The sequence below is a fragment of the Leptosomus discolor genome, chromosome 2, assembly GCF_034619465.1.
Source record: "Leptosomus discolor isolate bLepDis1 chromosome 2, bLepDis1.hap2, whole genome shotgun sequence".
In the NCBI taxonomy this organism is placed as follows: Eukaryota; Metazoa; Chordata; class Aves; order Leptosomiformes; family Leptosomidae; genus Leptosomus; species Leptosomus discolor.
In genome coordinates this window covers 119,375,176-119,395,044 of record NC_141392.1, presented here as the reverse complement: position 1 = coordinate 119,395,044, position 19,869 = coordinate 119,375,176, and the positions used below count along the sequence as shown (strand labels likewise).

Below are 19,869 nucleotides of genomic sequence, written 5' to 3'. Positions count from 1 at the left end.
CAGTGAAATGATTCAGGTCACTAACCAGGTAGGAAGCTAATCCAACAGAAGGAAAGTGAACTGTGGAAGCTTTAGTGAGCTAGTTTGGTTTATGAGTGGGTCAGAGAAACAGAAAATGGTCAAAGGAGGTTGGAGGGGTGCTGTGTAGCCAGGCAAGGGAGTGCATGGGCCAGTCCCTGGGTTCAGGGGCGCTGAGGTGTCTTGTTGAACTGCGCCCGTACGTTTGGATTCCTTTAGGCTTTGCCACTTTCTAAATACTGTGCTGTGATAGTCTCTCTTCAGAACAAGACTTTTTTTTTTATTTTTTTTAAATTTTCTTGAGTACGTGAGACATCATGATGTTGAAGTATCTGGAGTACAAATCAGATTGTTGTTGTTAATAAGCCTGATGAACAAACAAGATTTCCGTTATTATCTCCTTGTATATAAATAAAATTATCTTTTGCTCTTAGTTTAAGTGCTTACTGACAATTCCTGGACCTTAATATTCGGAAATGGGTTACTCTGTTGTTGCAAGAGAGGATATTTAGTTTTTTAGTCAAGACTGTTTCCTTGAGCTAAAATTTGTGGTTTATAGAATCTTGATTTTTTTTTTTTTTTGTTTAAATTTGTAGTTCACCTTAACAGAAGCGCATCCTCCAAAGTTTGCTGTCTGTCCACTTCTTATGCACAGCTCTGAAGTAGGCCCTTGCTACTATCTCTGAGTTTCTGTCTACATTAGCTCTGATAAGCGCAGCAGAAAAAAAACCCTCTAGTAGTGTTTAGGTGCTTCTTAAAGGTGTTACGACTACTACTAGTGTGAATAATGCCCTTAATGAACACATTAGACAGCAAGTGCCGTCGAAGTATCCACTTTCAGTTACTCATAGCTGTGTGTGTGACAGTCTAGAGAAGAGAACAAGGTATTGCAAAACCCTTACAAGAAGGAAGACCTTAGTGTCACTGTTTAAGCATTTTAAAGACAAAAGATAATGTCAGCAGAGTAAATTCATGCTGTGTTTCTAAGTATCTTAATTTTCCTCAGTCCTTTTTTCTCTTTATTGCACCATTAGCTCTTTTGAAAGTAGGGTAAGAGTAGCAGTGTCATGTATGATATACAGAATACAGTGGGTTAGAATGCTCGTTCAGAAATAAATGTAAAGTATTCTAGAAAAATTTGACATTTAAAATTAAATATTTTAGTTGTTTCCAGTAACGTTTTCAGAATAAACATTTTTAGTATTTCACACAGGCTGTTACTAAGACTTTGATAGAGACTTCCCTTTTACTAAGTTTGTTTCCTCTTTTTCCATAAGGATATATACAAATGAGCCAATTAAGTATGGTCTGATGCTTTTTTCTTTTCAGAAAGATGAAGGTAGTGATGCTAGTTTGAGTGATAGCCACATATCTCCTCCCGCCAAACGTACCTCAAAACATGCTGATCCTGTGTGCAAAGACAAATCAAAATCGCGCAGTACTGGGCAGCGAGAGGAATGGAGCATCTCAACTGGACAGTCCAGGTAACTGGGTGCCAAGAGAGAAATGAAGTCTTACCAGTTTTTCCTGTATTGTTAACCCACTTACACTGTCTCTGCAGTGAGCTGCAGCTCGCACTGAAGAGTGTATTTTTGAAGTGTCTTATTTTCATACAATTTTCTTGTAGTTTCAGGCTCTGGGAACGTGGGTTTCCTTTCTCTGCATGTTTGTGCAAAAATGGAAAGTTAATTTTACTCGAGATGCAGTCTGAATTCTAGACTCTTGATACATCCGAATTTAGTGACTTAATTGGTATTTTTATGTACTCAAGCTATAAGAAGACATGACATTTTAATTAGGAAATCAGTATTATCATCTTTAGGGAATGGATAATGGTCAAGTTTGTTTCTTTCCGTTGTTGTTTTCAGCCTCTACCCTATTTGGTTATAAGGACTCAAGTAAATTTCTGTATTTTATTAAATACAGCCTCAGTCCTGCCACATTTTTATGACTTGAAAGAGAAGTAATTTGTTTCATTTTATAACTGTGATTAATAGTATTTTACAAAGTATTCTTGTGTTCATAAGGTTCTTCACATGATTACAAGTAATTATGAGACAGTGCAGACAGTATGTTCCTGGGCCATGAACTTTCAGTTAAAACAGATTCTTTTGTAGATACGTATTTCATATTTATGTACAAATCAAAATAGTTCTTGCAACGCATCCTGTGTGAGAATGACTGTAATTCTCTACCGGACTGTTGTCTGCTAGGATGTTAACATTATTTGTGTGTCTAATGTGTTTCCTAGGTTAACTTCTCAGCCTGGTGCTACACTACCAAATGGACGTAGCTTATGTAAGTATTACAGCAGACCTTTTTGTATCTGCTTTTACATTTAACAATGTTGTGTCAGTGATTTTCAGTTGTATATACTTTTGATAACTTTACTGATTACTCTTGACCATTTTGACCAGAAAAGTTACTGTTTTGGCTCAGTTTTCTTCTGTCAACATCTTGGATGCTCTCTGTGGACATGGGGAACATTCTTAGATGAAATTCCATTTCTCTTCTCAATTCAGACCTCTTGGCCATGATCTTATCTTGATGTTTTCCTTAATTCCCAAATTTACTGTTATGAACTAATTTTGGCCTTCCTCTCCCAGCTGGTCTCTTTAATTTACTTACTGTCTTTGCTCATTTAAAATTTGGCCTTCTGTGGTTCTTAACATTACTTAACTCTACTATTGCTTTAGAGAGACCTGCCTTGTCTGCCGCTCCTGCTAGCTTGAACAATTTTCCTATGTGCTTGTCCCTTGCAAACTTGACATCTCATTGCATATGTCGGCTAAAACTACTTTGTCTTTTGTGTCCCTTTTTCATCAATTCTGTCTTGTTTAGTTCTGTGTTGATTCTGTGTGTAAACCCATTAAGCATATTTGGTATTTTTATTGTTTATTGTGGTGCCTAAGGAACAATCAGAGCAGGATCTTTTTTTTTTTTTTTTTTTTTTTGGCACTGTACAGAGCAGCTGATATAAATTTGCTTGTGAAATCAATATGTTGTATCTGACCTTTTGATACTGTATTCGAAAGACTAAAAAGTGAAACTGTGGGCCAAGTGTGCATTTTAGTATTGTTGTTAACTTAAAAATATTGAATGCATATTTGTATGCCAAATTTTCATCGTAAAATAAGTTTATCATATAAGGAAACAAGTTTGAGTCTGAAGAAATAGCTTGTAAAACAACTTTGATAGGAATTTTAAAGATATATTTCTTTAGTGAATATAAGGGTGCTCGTAACTTTTGGTTTATTGTCCTTGCTAAGTATTCTCTTATTCATTCTTGTTTGTGAAAATGTTGTTTCCTGCATTTTGAAGTAGTAATACAAATTTCTCTTAGCTCTCAAAAGCCATCCCCTTCGAGGGGAAAAAAAGGGAGATGGGGACCATGCTTGCATAAACGGAGATATAGAAGTCAGAAAAAGTTGTCGGTCCAGGAAAAACAGATTTGAAACTTTGAATCAGAGTTTATTGTTTGATCAGCTAGTAAACAGGTATGTGGGGATACTTCAGTTGTATTCACAAAGCATCTTAATGATTTTTTAAAAAAGTTAGAAAACCCTGTCTTCCAGTGCCATCTCTGTGTTTTGCTGTGGGAATGTATTAGCGTCGAGGCAAGCTAGATTGTGGTTTGAGCTACAGGCTGCGTCCTGTGCTGTAACTGCCTGCGTTACCCACGCTCGAAAGGCAGAGCAACTTACCAGACTGTCATTGAGGAGTGAGCTGCTCTGTGTTTACACCTGGGTAGAACTGTGTGTGTTGGCAGTTACTGCAGAGCGGCAGACTGGCTGTAAATCCACACCCTAGTTTGTTTCTTCGTAACCTGTTTATGTAGTGATACCCTGAATGTGATGTAAATTGGTGATGAGCAGCAATGCTCGGAAGCTTTCTAGATTTTGCTTCTATGATTTTGATCATAAAATATCAAAAATTTGTAGCTTTCTTTTTCTTGTTTTTGTTTTTTACCATTTGTTAGTAATTCACATAGGGTGGGTGTCACTTTGACATTTACTGTGCAGACAAAGTAGGTCAGAGAGGGAGGCACGGTCTGGTCTGAGCATAGGAATGGGAGCCAGAAATACTTTTCTTGAAGTATTTGTTTCTGTGTGGCCCTGCGCGGGTCACTTAATATGCCTCAATTTTTCCCACCTATGAAGCAGGTTTTAATAAGTCACATCTGTGAGAGACTGCTTGCTCTATGCTTGGAAAATGATTTAAATATAAACATTTAATTGCTAAATATAATCTTTATTGTTAAATGTATTTTGTTGACTTTTTTATTAATTTAATTTTCTTTTGCAATTTGCTCAGTAACTACTTGGTATCAGTTTACAAATCTATATTGAGTTACATTTATTTTTCTAGTTGCAGTTGAATCTCCCTCTCCTCATCAACAGTAGAAAAAAGTCTACCATGAAGATTGTAATTTGATAAGATCATGGTACTGAAGTCTATATATGAACTTATACTGATAACAGTGTGTTCTGTAATCATTGGAGGTTTTTAAGATCAGGTTAGACACGTCTGTCAGGAATGATTTAGGTATTGTGTAGTTTGTTCTTGTCTGGCAGAGCAGGTGGACTTTTCCAGGTCCCCTCCAACCCTGTTTTCTTTGATAGCAAACTATAGCATGATTGTACTTGGAGTGGTTATGTCACACATCGCAGATATTAAAGAAGAATTATTTAAAATCTTGACTTTACTGACTTCTGTCACCAGAACTTCCCCTGACTTCTTTCTAGGCAGGATTTCACCCTTTAGATTTACTTTTAAACAGCTCAAAAGAAAGGAAATTAAAGTTTCTGCCTTCTTACTGTTATTATACAATTATAGTAGAACTCCAGTGGAAATATGCCATAATCACCGCAGAGAGCAGTAACTTGATGTTCAGGACAGGTGGCCAAGTGATTGACTTGGCCTGGCTAATACTCTGTTGTTTTCTTCCTTAGCAATGAAGCATCTTGGCCAAGGTTATTATTTCTACACCACCATTGTTTTGACAGCTGTTTACAAATACTTCAGATAATGAAAATGTAGACTAATTAAATAGTAGATGAGAAATGGTAGTGAGATCAGAAGATGAATGATGAAATTCTAGCTGTTACTGATTTAACATTGAAAAAAAAAAATCTTTTATGTATTAATGTCTTTCTGAAGCCAGGGTAAGAAGTTGTAAAGCTTATGGGGTGGAGGCATTAATTGCTTTCCCAGTATTATAATTATGTAGGTGAAAAGCTTTACTTTCTTATTCTGCAGACTTAATATTATCTTACATCTAATCTGACATCTAAGCAGTTACAAATTTATCTGCTACAATTTACACTGAGCAAAAAAGAATTTTAAAAATGTTTTTTCAAATTCTACAGCCTGATTTGAAGCCTGAATTTTAATGACATCAGCATTTTGTCTTTTGCATACACCTTAGTTTATATTCTGTAGGTTCATCTTTCAGTTTTCTCTGATGGTTGGTTTTGTCATCAATGGATAGATTCAAGTAGCTATCCTAAAATTTTCAGATTTTAATTCATTTGTGTATTTAGTTGACTTGTAGACCTTGGAATAGCCATAACAGACCGTAGAATTAGATACGTTAAGTTGTTGGATGTTATGTAAAATGTTCTGCATGTCTGCTGTTTTAAGACTGATTTTTTGTGTGTGTGTGTGTGTGTTAACTGTTACGTATATTTTAGTACTGCTGAAGCTGTCCTACAGGAAATGGATAATATTAACATCAGGAGAAATAGGCGGTCTGGGGAAGTAGAACGGCTACGGATGTGGACAGATACAGAATTCGTAAGTGCAGAGCGACTCAGAACTTGGATAAAAGTGGTATCAAGGGGGAGCATGTTTGTTTTTGCAATCTCCATACATTTGTCTGTAGCTCTGTTGAAAGGTTTCGGATCCTCTTCAGTGGATAACATAAAAAAAAAAAATCAATAAACTCAAACTCAGAACAAAATTCATGGATATATACTAAATCATACTTTCTTTATTGATGAATTGACTGCCATGCTCCCATGATCTACTGTGGTGATTCTCATTTGGTTTGAAGCACACTGGTAGTCTGAAAACAGGACCAGGGACTGTCACTGCGTTATTCCCTAAAACAGCTCGATACTGATGTTATCTATGTATTAGATGGACTAGATACTGAGAGACTGGTTTTACCACCTATTAAATGAGACTGAGTCTATGGAGGGCTCTGTTGGAAAAAGATTTGGGGGCTAGAGAATGTGTGGAGTGTTACTGAACTATGGGCTAACACTGAGGGTAACATGGGACAGTACTGATGGGAGTGTATATGAATTTTCTTCCAGGAAAACATGGATATGTATTCTCGAGTGAAAAGAAGAAGGAAATCACTGAGGAGGAATAGCTATGGGATTCAGAACCACCATGAAGTGTCCACAGAAGGTGAAGAAGAAGGTATGGGTTGTAAAGAATTGTAAGGGTTTGTCTGAAATACTTGTAAAACAAAGCTCTCCTCAACATAAGGTAGGAATTTATTGCACTACAGAAAGTAATTTGATTTTGCATCTGGATTTGGAGTTATTAAATAGACCAATTAACAAGACTATTGCGAATAAGTACACACTGAAGGATTCCTTCTCTTTAGAAGGAGAAGTTTTGGGGATCTCTACATAGTTTTCTTGAAACAAAAGCAAGTTTATCTGAAAGTAGCAGAAAAAGCCTGGTTTCTAAATGTGTATATACTATGTTCCTTTACTCCTGTTTTCCCTAACACTAATTGGAGCTTTCCTTATATTCCCTGTAACAATCCTGTGGTGGAAGCCAGGATGTGATGCATGTAGTCTGCAGCTATGCATGTTCTAACTGACTCGCTATTTCTCATACGCTGGGTGGCAGTTACCAGAAAGAATGTGTAATGGTCAGTTCTGCGTCCTTCCTTTGGGGAAGGTATTAATTAAAGTATCTGTTTTCTGTCCATCCACTGAATTTTGGAAGGCTTGTAGACACCTAACTGTATTTGAAATTCTACCTTCCTTTTAAAAATTTGGATGAAACTGGCCAGTGGGTTCAAAAAGTATTGAGAAAGAACGGATCATGGCTAACCTTGATGGGCATGATCAGCAGCATGCTTGGCTTCCTTAAGAAATCGGACTCAAACTACAGGGATCCGTCCAAGGTTCAGCGTGTAGTGTGTCTCAATTTTGAACGGACAAGTGCTGTAAGAGATGTGGTCTGTCCCAGTTAAGAAGAATGCAGTCTTAATTCTGAGATCCATGGATGGAAATTCCAGTCCTGTTAATAGATGGACCTAGGTGGTACCTTTCTGCAGTGTGTTTATTTGCTTTGTGTAAAAATGAGGTTGTGAATTTTAAAGTTGTACTTACTTTCATGCTGTGTCAAATATTTGTTTTTCTGAGGCTCCTATGGGAAAAGAGAAGAAAGGCATTATTCTTAATTTGAAGGATAATTATTGAAGGAAAAAGAGAGTGGATAGAAGTGATATTTGAAGTACTTTACAAATAAAACTAATCTGACTACATTTATTTTTCTTTTTGTTGTTTTTCCAGAGCCTTCTGTGGGAAACTAGAAGGAAGTTTGACAATGTGCTGTAGATTTATCTTTGTCTTCAAATTCCCAGTGATTTGCCAATTAGTGCCAGTTAATAAGAGGGGAATAATTCTCAGTGACCATTAAAATGTTAATTTTTAGGATGAAGATAGCACTGGCATCAAGTAGAGGTCTTCTGAAAATATTTTTTCCCCCCAACAGAGTCTCAGGAAGAAGATGGAGATATAGAAGTAGAAGAAGCCGAGGGAGAAGAAAATGATCGGCCATATAATCTCAGACAGAGAAAAACTGTTGAAAGATACCAGGCCCCTCCAATAGGTGAGGAACTACACAGTGCTCATGGAGTTCTGCTCTGCTGACCTCCAAGAATACCGTGGATGTGGGAAGGGAAAAGTTGGATGACTACTCCTCATCCCTGGCAGTTTCCATGCAATGCTTTGTGACTTCCACCTTGCCTCTGTTTTTGCTCACCACGTGAATCGGACTACTGAAACATAATCTATCAATTTGTTGTTGGTGGTGGCATTGCTAGTGCGTGCTGCCTCGTTGAACTTTGCCAGTACTGCCATGAGCTGGGCTCAGGGTCGGAGGTGAAGAGGGTTTAGGTCAAGAAATAGTTGACAGAAGCTGCATTCAGAAAGCAGTCTAGTAAATCAGGTAATTACATAGAAAAAATAGTTACTGTTACGCCTTGGGTAACTGTTTTCTTCTTGGGTCCTAAGCCTAATTCCTAACTGGAGATAAATTGCAGAACAGCAGTTACTACGTTGTTGCTAGATGAGAAATTTAGAATAGACTGTTTCAGTTGGAAGGGACCTGCAATGATCATCTAATCCAACTGCCTGACCACTTCAGGGCTGACCAAAAGTTAAAGCATGTTTTTAAGGGCATTTTCCAAATGTCTCCTAAACACTGACAGGTGTGGGGCATCAACTACCTCTCTAGGAAGCCTGTTCCAGTGTTTGACCACCCTCATGGTAATGTTTCCTAATGTCAATTCTCAGTTTGCCCTGGTGCAGCTTTGAACTGTTCCCACAGGTCCTGTCACTGGATCCCAGGGAGAAGAGCTCAGCACCTCCTTCTCCACTTCCCCTCCTTAGGAGGCTGTAGAGAGCAATGAGGTCACCCCTCAGCCTCCTTTCCTCCAAACTAGACAAACCCAGAGTCCTTAGGCGTCCTTACTTATAGGACATTCCATCAGGGATCCATACAGGTTCAGCGTGGTGTCTCTTGGTTTTGAACGTTTTACGTTTAAAATAATGTATTTGTGCATGTTTGGTTTAGATTAGTGGTGTATGCAGTATGCTAGATCTTAAGGCAACTTGGAAATTAAGACTCTGATAGAGAAATGCTGTTGTTTATTTGTTAAGAGAAATTTGTCATAAAGACATCCCATATTATCAGCTGTGAAGAGGTTTCTTTGTCGAGTTTCATACCCTGCGAATAACCTAAAAATGCTAGTGCCCTGGATGAATTATATTCTGTGCTGACAGCCATAGCTGTGATGATTTGAGGAGGCTGTGGGTGGAATTCCCATGACTGTATGAAGCCAAGTATGCTGATAGTGAAATAAAGCATAAGAGGTTTGATTTCCCTCCACCTCCCCAGTTCTTTTCTTAATTCGAGCTTTTGGAGAAACCGTTGATAACGTTATTGGTAAAGCAAAAATCTGCCACTTTTGTGCTGCATTTAGATTAGTTTATTATTCTTTTGTAATTGATGTTACAAACCTGTAACTTCTTTTACTCAGTGCCAGCTCATCAAAAAAAGAGGGAAAATACACTGTTTGATATTCACAGATCTCCTGCAAGAAGAAGCCATATCAGGTAAATGCCAGTCTTTTGGTATGTAGCTGTTTGTTTTCCCTCAGTATATTTCTATTAGCTTTTGATTTGCAAAGCATTCTTGAGTTGTACAGTTCATTCACACACATGTGCGGGTCTCTAATTGTATGTTAGGTTCAGGTCCTGGTCAGCATACAAATGTGAATTTCATAGCACTCCATAATAACAGTAGAAGCTTTGTGATAAACAGAATGGGTGCTGCGAGTGCTGGAGAGAGAGTTGTGCATTGCACACTGTAGGTTCTTCTGTGAGCGCCTATATTTAGTGTTTAAATCCAGAGCAGCAGTTTCACAAATGCCTCCTTTCTGTTCTACAAAAATAAACAAATCAGGGTAATGTTTTTTGTTTTGTTCCGGTTCAAATGTAATCCAAATAGTATTAACAACTTACGGAAATACTTACCAAGCGTAAGTTTTTGACTTTCATCTTTTGTGTCAAAGAAGTCTGGAATACACCAAGTTGTCTTGGAAATTGTTGATAGGCTTTATTTAACAAAACAGATGAGTTCAGAGCTTAATACGTTTTTTTAAAAAATAAACTTACTCAAAACTTCAAAAAGATAAACCTGTTCGGGAACAGAATCTGAGTCAATGAGTGCTAGTCTCCACTGAAACTCTTGTCTTATTGCTCAATTCAATGGCATAGTGAAAATATGAAAAATAATAAAATAATGGCAGAATCTTATGAGTCTACTAGTTTCTTTATAATATAAATAAAAACATTAAATTTTGAAGAGGGTTTTTTTTTTTGTTAAAGTGCATATGACAGTTTGTTGGGTAACCTCAGGACTTTTACTTGCTAGTAAGCTATAGAGTGTGAAACCTATTACTCCTTCAGGTTTAGCATGCTTATTGCTCCACGCTTTTTTTTTTTTTTTAATCTGTTCTAATCAGGACACTGTCATAAAAATTCTTCCTAATTGCATGATATTCTCTTTGATACATTTAAAATGTATCTAATTTGGGGTCATTGAACAGTAAAACTGATAGAACCGTGTAACCCTTTGGCAAAAAACAGCTGGTCAGTGCATTATCATGTTCATACAAATGCTGCAGCTCACTATACTCCCAAAAAATACACCAATTTTTACCAGTAGCCAACTTTTTCTTGCAAAAAGAGTGCCGACTTTTTTCAAATCACTGTCAAACTGAACACCTTTTTGTACAATGTAATGTACACTCTCTAATATTTCTGAAATACTCAGTTTTCTGAAATACTGTGATACTAAAATAAGAAATGGTTCATGCAGACTTTGAATAGTAGTTTTACTTAGATTCAGAAGTTAAAACTACAGTACAGGTATTTTGTGAAAGTGTTCTGCTGTTCAGAATCAATGACCTCGTAAAAAGAGACCATGTGCTTTAGGAAGTATGTTTTTTTTTTTTCCAGAGAATATTTAAAGGGAAACATCAAACTGAGTAAGAGATATTGGTATTTCTGTTATGTTAGAGGTGGCTAAAGAAGTTGGAAGCTTTCCTAAGTACAGTTGCTGCCTGATGAACTTGAGCAGCTTATTGATTGAATACTTCGTTCACTTGCTGAGGTGACATGGACTGGACCACATATGGGGATCTACTGTTTTAGTTATGTTGAAATCAGATATCCCCGTGACAGTAAAAGATGTTGTTCCCCTCCCAGATTTTTTTGATACTTAATAAATCTAAAATTTGCATGCATCTTAAACCTGAACAGTACTTCACTTGCCGTTTCAATTTTGTTTCTGTAAGAGAATCAGAACATGCCGTTCTACTCAAAAAGGACTGAGTTTTATCTTTGTTTTGCCACTTCAATAGGAGAAAGAAGCATGCCATTCACAGCAGTGATACAACCTCTTCAGACGAAGAACGTTTTGAAAGAAGAAAATCTAAAAGCATGGCCAGAGCAAGAAATAGGTATCAAAACATCCTTGGTCTTTAGGAGAGTTTGATTTTTATTATTCATCAGAAAACAAGCAGAACTAGTCTGTAATGTTCTATCAACTCTGCAGATTTTTTGATTCTGCCCGTAATTACCTGCAGACAAAGTTTAGGAGGAATGCTGGTTATATATTAACATGGATTTTGAGGTCTTATAAGTAGATAATTAACAATAGTGATAAAAATATGGAAAGATAAGAATATCTGTTTGATTCAGGTGGGTTCTGAGACAAACAACTTCTGTCAGTTAAAATAGATTTTTATTCTTGGTGTTACTTGGTCCCACTCAGTTCAGGTGTACTCCCAATACTAGCTCTTACTCTTCTCTCTTCCTGTTTTGTAACACTATGTGTTTTCTACGCAGCCAACACATAATTTTTTGACTTTACATTTATTCACCAGTTATCTAAAAGTGGAAGATCTACAAGGTATATGAGTAAATTTACATACTGCAACAAATACATTAGTTGGAAAACTGAGCAGAGTAAAAACTGTTTCCTCATCTTTTTTGCATCTTTTCCTGTCTGCCACACCATTCCCTTTTCAGTCCTGAGGAATTCCAGCAGCATACAACTACTAAAAGTGTAGTTCCAAGTGCAAACTGTATCTTACTGGTACCTTTCTTCCTCCCTTTATCTGTGTATTTGACCTGATGTAATACCTGTGTAGGGGCTTAAAGCTCCTTTGTATATGCTAGGAAGCTCAAATGGGTGGATGAGTTATGGCTCATCTGCAAGAAATATTTTTGTTTCCTTTCTTTGGACTCTAATGAGCTATATTTTAAAAAATCTTATTTTCCTGGTACTGGAATCCTTTTCTTACTGTACTGAACTTACGCAGTTCATCACTGTCAGTGGAGGGGGTCCTGTTCCTTTGGTCAATGTTGCTGCTTCTGTGTTTAATCAAAATAGTCTGTCCAGCTTAGTTCTCCAGATTGAAATGTCTGAATGGAAACATAAAACTATCTCTATATTTAAGGAACTTCCAGATATACAAGAATAATTACGACAATAAAAAGGTTAGTTGTGATTACATTATCAATCCAGGAAGGTTGCCTCTTGAGGTTGTAGAAGGCATTTAATCTCTTGGCTCTTCCCATTCCAGCAAAAGGATCAAAATCGAACAATATTTATTTGGTGGGGTTTTTTTGTTGTTGAACAGGTGCCTACCTTTAAACTTTAGAGCAGAAGACTTAGCTAGTGGAATCCTGCGAGAACGTGTGAAAGTTGGAGCAAGTTTGGCTGATGTTGACCCTATGATTGTTGATAAATCGGTAGGTTTTGTTAGAACTTCTTATTTTCTTTCCACAATTATGCATATGCAGAATTCACCACAGCCTTTCATTAGAGTTGAAGTAAATTCATAATAAGCTTTTGTTTTTTCTCAAAGCTGTTGTCTGTTTATTCCTTTGGGCTACAAAGCACTTGCTTTTGGCCTGTAGGTAATCAACAGGGTGCAGACATCTCGTAAATAAGCCAGAATACCAATTGCCCAACTGTTTTTCATTGTTTTACGAGTAATTGCAAACTTTGTATAGTAGAAGCTGGGATATGCTGAGCAGAGCAGAAAACAGAAGTACTGAGCCCGGGCTGGTCAACTTGGTGCTAGCCCTGTGGGTCCTGTGCCTGTGCAGAAACAGCAATGCCCGTTAGCTTATGGCGTGTGTTGTGCAGATGCTGCCGAATTATCACTAGAGCTGAACCACCGTCTAGAAGTATTTTGACTGTATTCACCTTACGCTGTGTCTGAGCTTAAAGCTGTCAGACTTGGGCTGGATCTCTGTAGATGTCCAAGCATCCCTGGCCCAGTTAACTTGTGAACCAGATAAACCTCATGTGGGCAACCAGGAGTTGACTTTCTCGACTTTTTTTACACTTCCAAAATTCAGGGAACTCCCACTGTTCAATGCAATGCTGTTTGTAATTTGTTTTTAAGTATGTTATAAGTAAAGGTACTTTTGTGGAAAGCTGTTACAATATATGCTTTGTATGCTTTGTTTTTTTTCTAAGGTGCGTTTTGATAGTATAGGGGGATTGAGCCATCATATCCTTGCACTTAAGGAAATGGTAGTGTTTCCTCTTCTGTATCCAGAAATATTTGAAAAATTCAAAATTCAGCCACCCAGGTAGGTGTATTTATTCTTATTCTTGTATTTTATTTTATTAAGCTCTGAAGAGTGCTTCACTTGAAAAAACATAGGAGATTGATTCTTTCCTTGAAGTGTTTACTGTTCAAATAGACTTACATGTTTGCCACCCGACTTGTCTGTCAGAATGTAATAAGCAGGATGAAGAGTTTTTCTTGTGGTGGGAAGGTAAACTTTGATTTGGTCAAAGAAAGAGTTCTCAAGTGTTCTATTTAGTAGCACCTTGCCTTTTTTTCCATTATGTTATGACATAATTTACTAAATAAAGCTAAATGCTGATGTTTCTTTTATAGCCGTAATCTCAGTAATGTTAGATTATGGGTTTAATATTTGTAAATTGGGCATTGTGGTGTGTGATTTAAATGGGTACACTAGTGTAAGTAAATTGAAAATTTTGTGATATTTTTGTCATTGAAAAAAGAAATATGTCCTCCAAAGAAGTAACAAACACTGGTTCGAGTATTAACATAAGATTTAATATTTGAAGAGGTATTTAACTAGTGTAAAACAAATGCTTTGGAAGCCTAATATGCCTTTGATTAACGTTCTCTACAAAGCAAAGATTTACTGATTTGAAAGCATAAAACAAACTTACATTTTATGAAGTCATGTGAGTATGCTGAATAATAATACTAGAATTGAAGTCTTTCTTCTCCAGGCTCCCTGTCTTCATTATAAAATTTGACTTGGAGTTTTTCAGGAGACATAAAATAAGTTTGTGACTGTGTTGATCCATTTATCTTCAGGGGCTGTTTATTCTATGGTCCTCCTGGAACAGGTAAAACCTTGGTAGCTAGAGCTCTAGCTAATGAATGCAGTCAAGGAGACAAAAAGGTGGCTTTCTTTATGAGGAAAGGAGCAGACTGTCTCAGTAAGTGGGTTGGTGAATCTGAACGTCAGCTTCGACTCCTTTTTGATCAGGTTAGAAGAAAATACATATTTTTCATATAATTTTTCTGTACGTTGTTTTTTTGTGTTGTAGGCAGCCAAAGTTACTTGCAATTGAAGCTAAATAACTGTAGATTTTCATAGATTGGGTGGGATTTGTCCAGATCATGCATTTAGATGAAAAAATGGAGGAATGCTGACAATAGTTTTTCTTGCTCTGAAAACTGAGAGGAAGAAGTCTCTTGACTTGATTAATGAAGAAGACAAAGTAGTTTGGGTAAAAATTGGAAAAAAAAAATCTAAATCAGTGAGTTTGAGTTTGACTGGCACGTTCAAGATAAATGTTACATAGAGGAAGATGCAGGATTTCATCGATCATATGTGTATTTTAGTGTCCTTATTTGGCTTGGAAGATTATGGACAGAAGAGAGAGTCACATAAAGTGGTGAAACGCAGTTGCACAAACGAAAGCTGTTTTCAGACAGAGACGTCTAAACAACCATGTTACGAGCAGATAAGATACTGCTTTCTGTAACTGAGTGTAAGGTGTCTCAGTTTGTCTTTAATCTCACCAACACACAGTAAAACTGATACACTGGTGCCATCTTGCTTGTTCAAAGGAGAATGCAGTCTTTTTTTGCTTTGTCTGAAACAGTACTGTAGTTGAAAATTCAGTTTTCAGACTGTACACTTTTTAACAAAGGTGTCTCAATATATCTGTTAGTTTAGCATTTGTAATAAAAACAAACTGTTTTCAATGTTGGTGGATAAATTGCGAATTAACAGTGAATTTTTTTTTTTTTTTTTTTGCATACCAGGCATACTTGATGAGACCCTCTATAATCTTTTTTGATGAAATAGATGGTTTGGCTCCAGTTCGTTCTAGTAGACAAGATCAGATTCACAGGTAATATTTCTCATATGCTGCCGTTATGTTGGTGTACGCTACGTTATCTTGGTAAACTCTTAAGTGTCATTTTATTCAGTTCCCAAGAAAGTTTTTTGCTTTTGCTTGAGCCCACTTACACTCGATTACTCAACAGATTGTTGAGTTTTTTTGGTGTCAAAAGTAATCTTTTCAGTTCCTCAAACAGACTGTCATTTGCTGGGAATCGAATTGTAGTGGCGAATACCCTTCAGCCACATCATTAACTTCAAGATTTCCACAGCCTTTCTCTTGGTTGCTGGTTTTGTACTGTAAACAGGTTGCCTGTTAGCAGCCCAAGAGAATAACCAGTTGAAAAAAAATTTATTCTAAAATGATGGATCGTAATGTTCTATGAATGAAGTGGGCACCCCTGTAATTTTGATTCTGGACGGCGTAGTGTGCAGACTTACTGGGAGTTGCTGTCGTGTCATTTTTAAAACATTTTTTACAACAGTTTATTGCTGGCTGGAATTTTTCTGGGGTGCTTTCAATCTCAGTTTTGCCGTGCTTTTTATGGCAGTGCACTTGTGTCTTTCTTTCCATAGGTGGTGGCATTTCTGTGTATACCTCCCTCCGCTCAACTAAGGGGGACAGGAGGGAAATTTTGGGGCCAACAGACTAGGAGGTTTTGGGAACACGTGGCTTTGTCTTGATGCACCTCTCTCCTGCCTGGTGCTACAGTTGCCCTGAACAGGATGATGCGTGCATTGTTAATGGAAGAGAACTTTTCAGAGCTGTGCTAAATGGCTTCCTCAGCTCATATTCCCCAAAACTTTTAAAGGAGGAAGTTTGAATTTGATGTAATCCTTACTGGAGTCATAATATTATGTTACTACAGATTGTATGAGAAGGTTTCTTCTTGCTTTGAGACTTGAAACAGTTATGTAACTGGGTTTTTTTAACTCAGCTTTTTTTCTTTGAAATTGCGAATGTTGCAGCTGAAAAAGTGAAAATTCTTGTGGTGTTCCCTATACATTCTTTTTTTGAAAACTCTCTTTTAGCTCTATAGTGTCTACTCTTCTTGCCCTCATGGATGGACTGGATAATAGAGGTGAAATAGTTGTAATTGGTGCTACAAACAGACTGGATTCTATAGATCCTGCACTCAGGAGACCTGGTCGCTTTGACAGGGAATTTCTTTTCAACTTGCCTGATCAAAAGGTAAAACTTAAAAAGGAGATTTATTAATAAACATTTCTAGTATATTAAACGTTTTAATGCCTGACAGCCAAGCTTATGAAATAAAAATATGCATTCTTACTTGTAAGAATGTTTAATTTCAAGAAGACATTTTTAGTTAAAACCACATTATATCCATAAAGTTCTATTGAACTTCAAATCTTCAGAATGTAGTTTAAACAGAGAGGTATATTGTTTGCATTAAACTGAGTTGCTGATCTAAAGTCTGTGGTTTTGTATGGATTTGTGTAATGAACCCTAACTGAACTGATGGAGGTTTGGACATTACGGTAAGAGAAAATAGCTTTATTATTATGTAGACTGCTAAGCACAGAAAAATGGTACATGCAAAGCCATACGTTGTTATATTGGCAACGGGAACATTTTAGTTCCTTGTTCCAGACTTCCTACAAACTCAGCCATAATATTTAATGAATCTGTACTTATAATTAAATTTACTTTGCATATTGATAGGTGTATTTGGATTCTATAGAATTTTAAAATGAAATAGTTTTGGAATTCATGTGTATGTACTATGCTACTCAGCAATAAATTGGTGAGGCATTTGACTGTAGAAGCTGCTCGTCATAGGTGCAGCAATTAAAAATTAAATAATAAAATTATGGTAATTCCTAGTAGAACACAAGTTTTGATCAGTTCACGTATAATGATGTTGTAGATTAAACAGCTATTAAAATGTGTAACTGGTATATTGAAAAAGTTACTGCTTTTATATATGAAATCAAAAAAAGAAGGGAAAACCTTGGTTCTTAAGAGACTTTTGAGCACTAAGTTCGATTTTATGTGTCTCAATGACATGTCAAAAACAGGTAAAATAACTTCATATTCACATGCAGAAATAATATTTTTGTTTAAAATATTATGACATGGATTTGACTTGCTAATTTTGATTTTTTCCCTTTTTTTTTTTTTTTTTTTTTTTTTTTTTTAAATCAGGCACGAAAGCACATCTTACAAATTCATACCAGGGATTGGAACCCCAAATTGTCAGATCCTTTCTTAGGAGAACTGGCTGAAAAATGTGTTGGTGAGTGTTGTGATGTTAGTACTTTTACTATAGATGCTTTCTCTTCTGTGTAAAGCTTTGAAGGTACGTTAAATGTATCAAGATATTTTATTATTTTTACCTTTCTAAACTTCTGTACTTTCAACAACACTCTTTTGTTGTAATAACAAAATACGCTTCTGTCTTACTAAAACACAAAATGAGTAGCTAGTAGTAATTTGAAAATACAATCATGTTTCCTTTCTGTAACATCACTGTCCTTATACAGAATGCATACCCTTAAAGAGAAGCAAAATGAAGTGGGAATTGGAGTCTTTAGGTAGACTTCCTGTTAAATTAGTGTGTTACAGAAGAGAGAGAGACATGGGGTTTTTTTTCTGTCTAGTTATGGAGGGAAAAAAAGAAAATCAGTACTTGCGTGGTTTTTTTGGGGTTTTTTTGTTTTGTTTTGGGGTTTTTTTGTTTGTTTGTTTTGTTTTTACTGACTGGCATGCTCTTCTCTGACAGAAATCCAGCAAACTAACCAGCCTTTCTAAAGATGAATTTTTTTCCAGATTGCTAGCACAGAACAACCTCAAAGTGTAGATATAGTCAGGGGGGAAAAAAGCACCACACCATGAGTACATTAAATATACCTTTGGAGCGCCCAAAGACCTGCTGTACTGAATGGAGGATGGTTGTTCAAGGTAAACCTGCTGCTTAAGAGCTAATCAGAAATAAACCCAAATATTTTTATAGTGAATTTAACAGAGGAAATGACCCTAAAACACACACCACAATCTCTTCTCAACAATTTGTCATGCAAAGATACATCCTCTGTCAAGTCATCTGCTTGGACAAGCACTGAAGTTCTCAGAAAAAGGACAGTCTCAAATATCTATGCATTGGAATCCATCAACAGAGAAATAAGAACTTTAAATTGAACATCAGTCCATTCAGTCAGCTACTGTACATCCGAATTATCCTCTTCATCCACAGGGACATCTATCATCGAAGCAGCATCCGTCCGCTTTTGATGCACAAAGATCTCAACATCTTCTGGTGAGGAGAAAACATAACTGTCCAGCAAACTCCAGTTTAAGCTTTGCCGGGTATAAGACAGCATGTGCCAAACCCATTTCATGTAAAGTCTGCTTGATTTGTGCAAAGACGTGGTGCTGCTTAGTGGGAGAGAGGGGAATAAATGGGATAAACCCCAGTTGTTTCTTTGAAAATTCACCGTATTTTTGCATTGAGAACACAACTATGTATTTTAAAATTTCAGACCGTAGAGAAAGCCATTTTGTAGGTTTGATTGGAAGACATTCTTTGTGCTCAATAAAACCTGTCAGTTCTGTGGAAAAGTCAACTAACAAAAAGAAATACGCTTTTCTGTTTTCCTTGGCTTTCCTACTGTCCAACTACTGTGCACTTGTCTCCGTTCTGTATCTTGGAATTTAAATATTTCCGTACATCCAAGATTAAAACCTTTTGACTATTACAAGGACTTTCTAAAACAGCTAAAGTAAGACTGGTTTATCTTCTTCGTCTTGAGATTGCCTCATCATTTCTATAAGTGAAATCTGCAGCAACTAATTTTTTAAACAGACTTTCCAGATTCTTTATGGCCATTGCAAATCGGACTCATTGGCACACTTGTCATATTGATACAGTATATACTGGACTGCTGTTTCCTCTTGTGTGCGGGTTTTCTTTAAAAACAACCAACCAAACACCCGCCCCCTCCCCAATAACACACCCTCTTCCCGAGTAAAAGCTGCCTAGACTCGACAGGCTTTTTGCACAGCATGGTTTATACCTCTCTCCAGTTCAACAAACTTGGCAACACTTAAATACAAGCATATGGATCCTAATGAAGAAAACTGCTGAAATACTACCAAAGTAGATGACTTTGGGGAAGCAGGTGTACATGCAACAGAACTTTTTAAGATCCAGGGGTGTAATCACAAAGAAATTAGAAGGAAAAAGCCCCAGGACTTTTTAAAAATAGGTTATTTCCTGAGGGTTGATTTTTTTTTTGTGTCCCAGGTGTTATGGGTTACATACCTTTTAGGAGATTTCTGTGTATGTGAGAATTAAAGAACCCGCTTCACCAAATGGCTGCGTGACTGCGATGTGTGTGAGACAAAGTGAAGCAGCTTGGGGAGAGCATAGAATTGCTCAGAAGACCGCACACTGATGTCTTATTAGTACGTTCAATAAACATGAATAATTATTATGTCTTTTTTTGGCCTTACTGGAGGTGGGCCCCAGATATCCTGAACTTTATAAATCCTTTCTTACCTCTTGTGCTTACTTCAGTGTTCTGAATGGTAACTTTCTGTAGGTGGAGAGACTGTTACCTATTAACTCATTCTTGTAGGAAACAAAACATATTAGCA

General features: G+C 36.8%; 1 protein-coding gene across 2 annotated transcripts in view; it reads left to right on the top strand.

Moving 5' to 3' along the window:
- The window catches only part of ATAD2B (ATPase family AAA domain containing 2B), a 76,219-nt gene that overhangs the window by 13,735 nt on the left and 42,615 nt on the right, over nucleotides 1-19,869 (top strand). The window contains exons 2-15 of one of the 2 annotated variants that reach the window (XM_086460344.1): nucleotides 1,348-1,502; nucleotides 2,270-2,316; nucleotides 3,362-3,515; nucleotides 5,712-5,814; nucleotides 6,339-6,447; nucleotides 7,762-7,878; nucleotides 9,311-9,386; nucleotides 11,198-11,296; nucleotides 12,482-12,593; nucleotides 13,330-13,445; nucleotides 14,213-14,387; nucleotides 15,173-15,261; nucleotides 16,284-16,443; nucleotides 17,419-17,509. In XM_086460344.1, coding sequence (XP_086316470.1) covers nucleotides 1,348-1,502; nucleotides 2,270-2,316; nucleotides 3,362-3,515; nucleotides 5,712-5,814; nucleotides 6,339-6,447; nucleotides 7,762-7,878; nucleotides 9,311-9,386; nucleotides 11,198-11,296; nucleotides 12,482-12,593; nucleotides 13,330-13,445; nucleotides 14,213-14,387; nucleotides 15,173-15,261; nucleotides 16,284-16,443; nucleotides 17,419-17,509 — 1,603 coding nt within the window. Of the gene's footprint in view, nucleotides 1-1,320; nucleotides 1,503-2,269; nucleotides 2,317-3,361; nucleotides 3,516-5,711; nucleotides 5,815-6,338; nucleotides 6,448-7,761; nucleotides 7,879-9,310; nucleotides 9,387-11,197; nucleotides 11,297-12,481; nucleotides 12,594-13,329; nucleotides 13,446-14,212; nucleotides 14,388-15,172; nucleotides 15,262-16,283; nucleotides 16,444-17,418; nucleotides 17,510-19,869 lie in introns of both variants that reach the window. The other variant, XM_086460343.1, reaches the window with a different exon arrangement.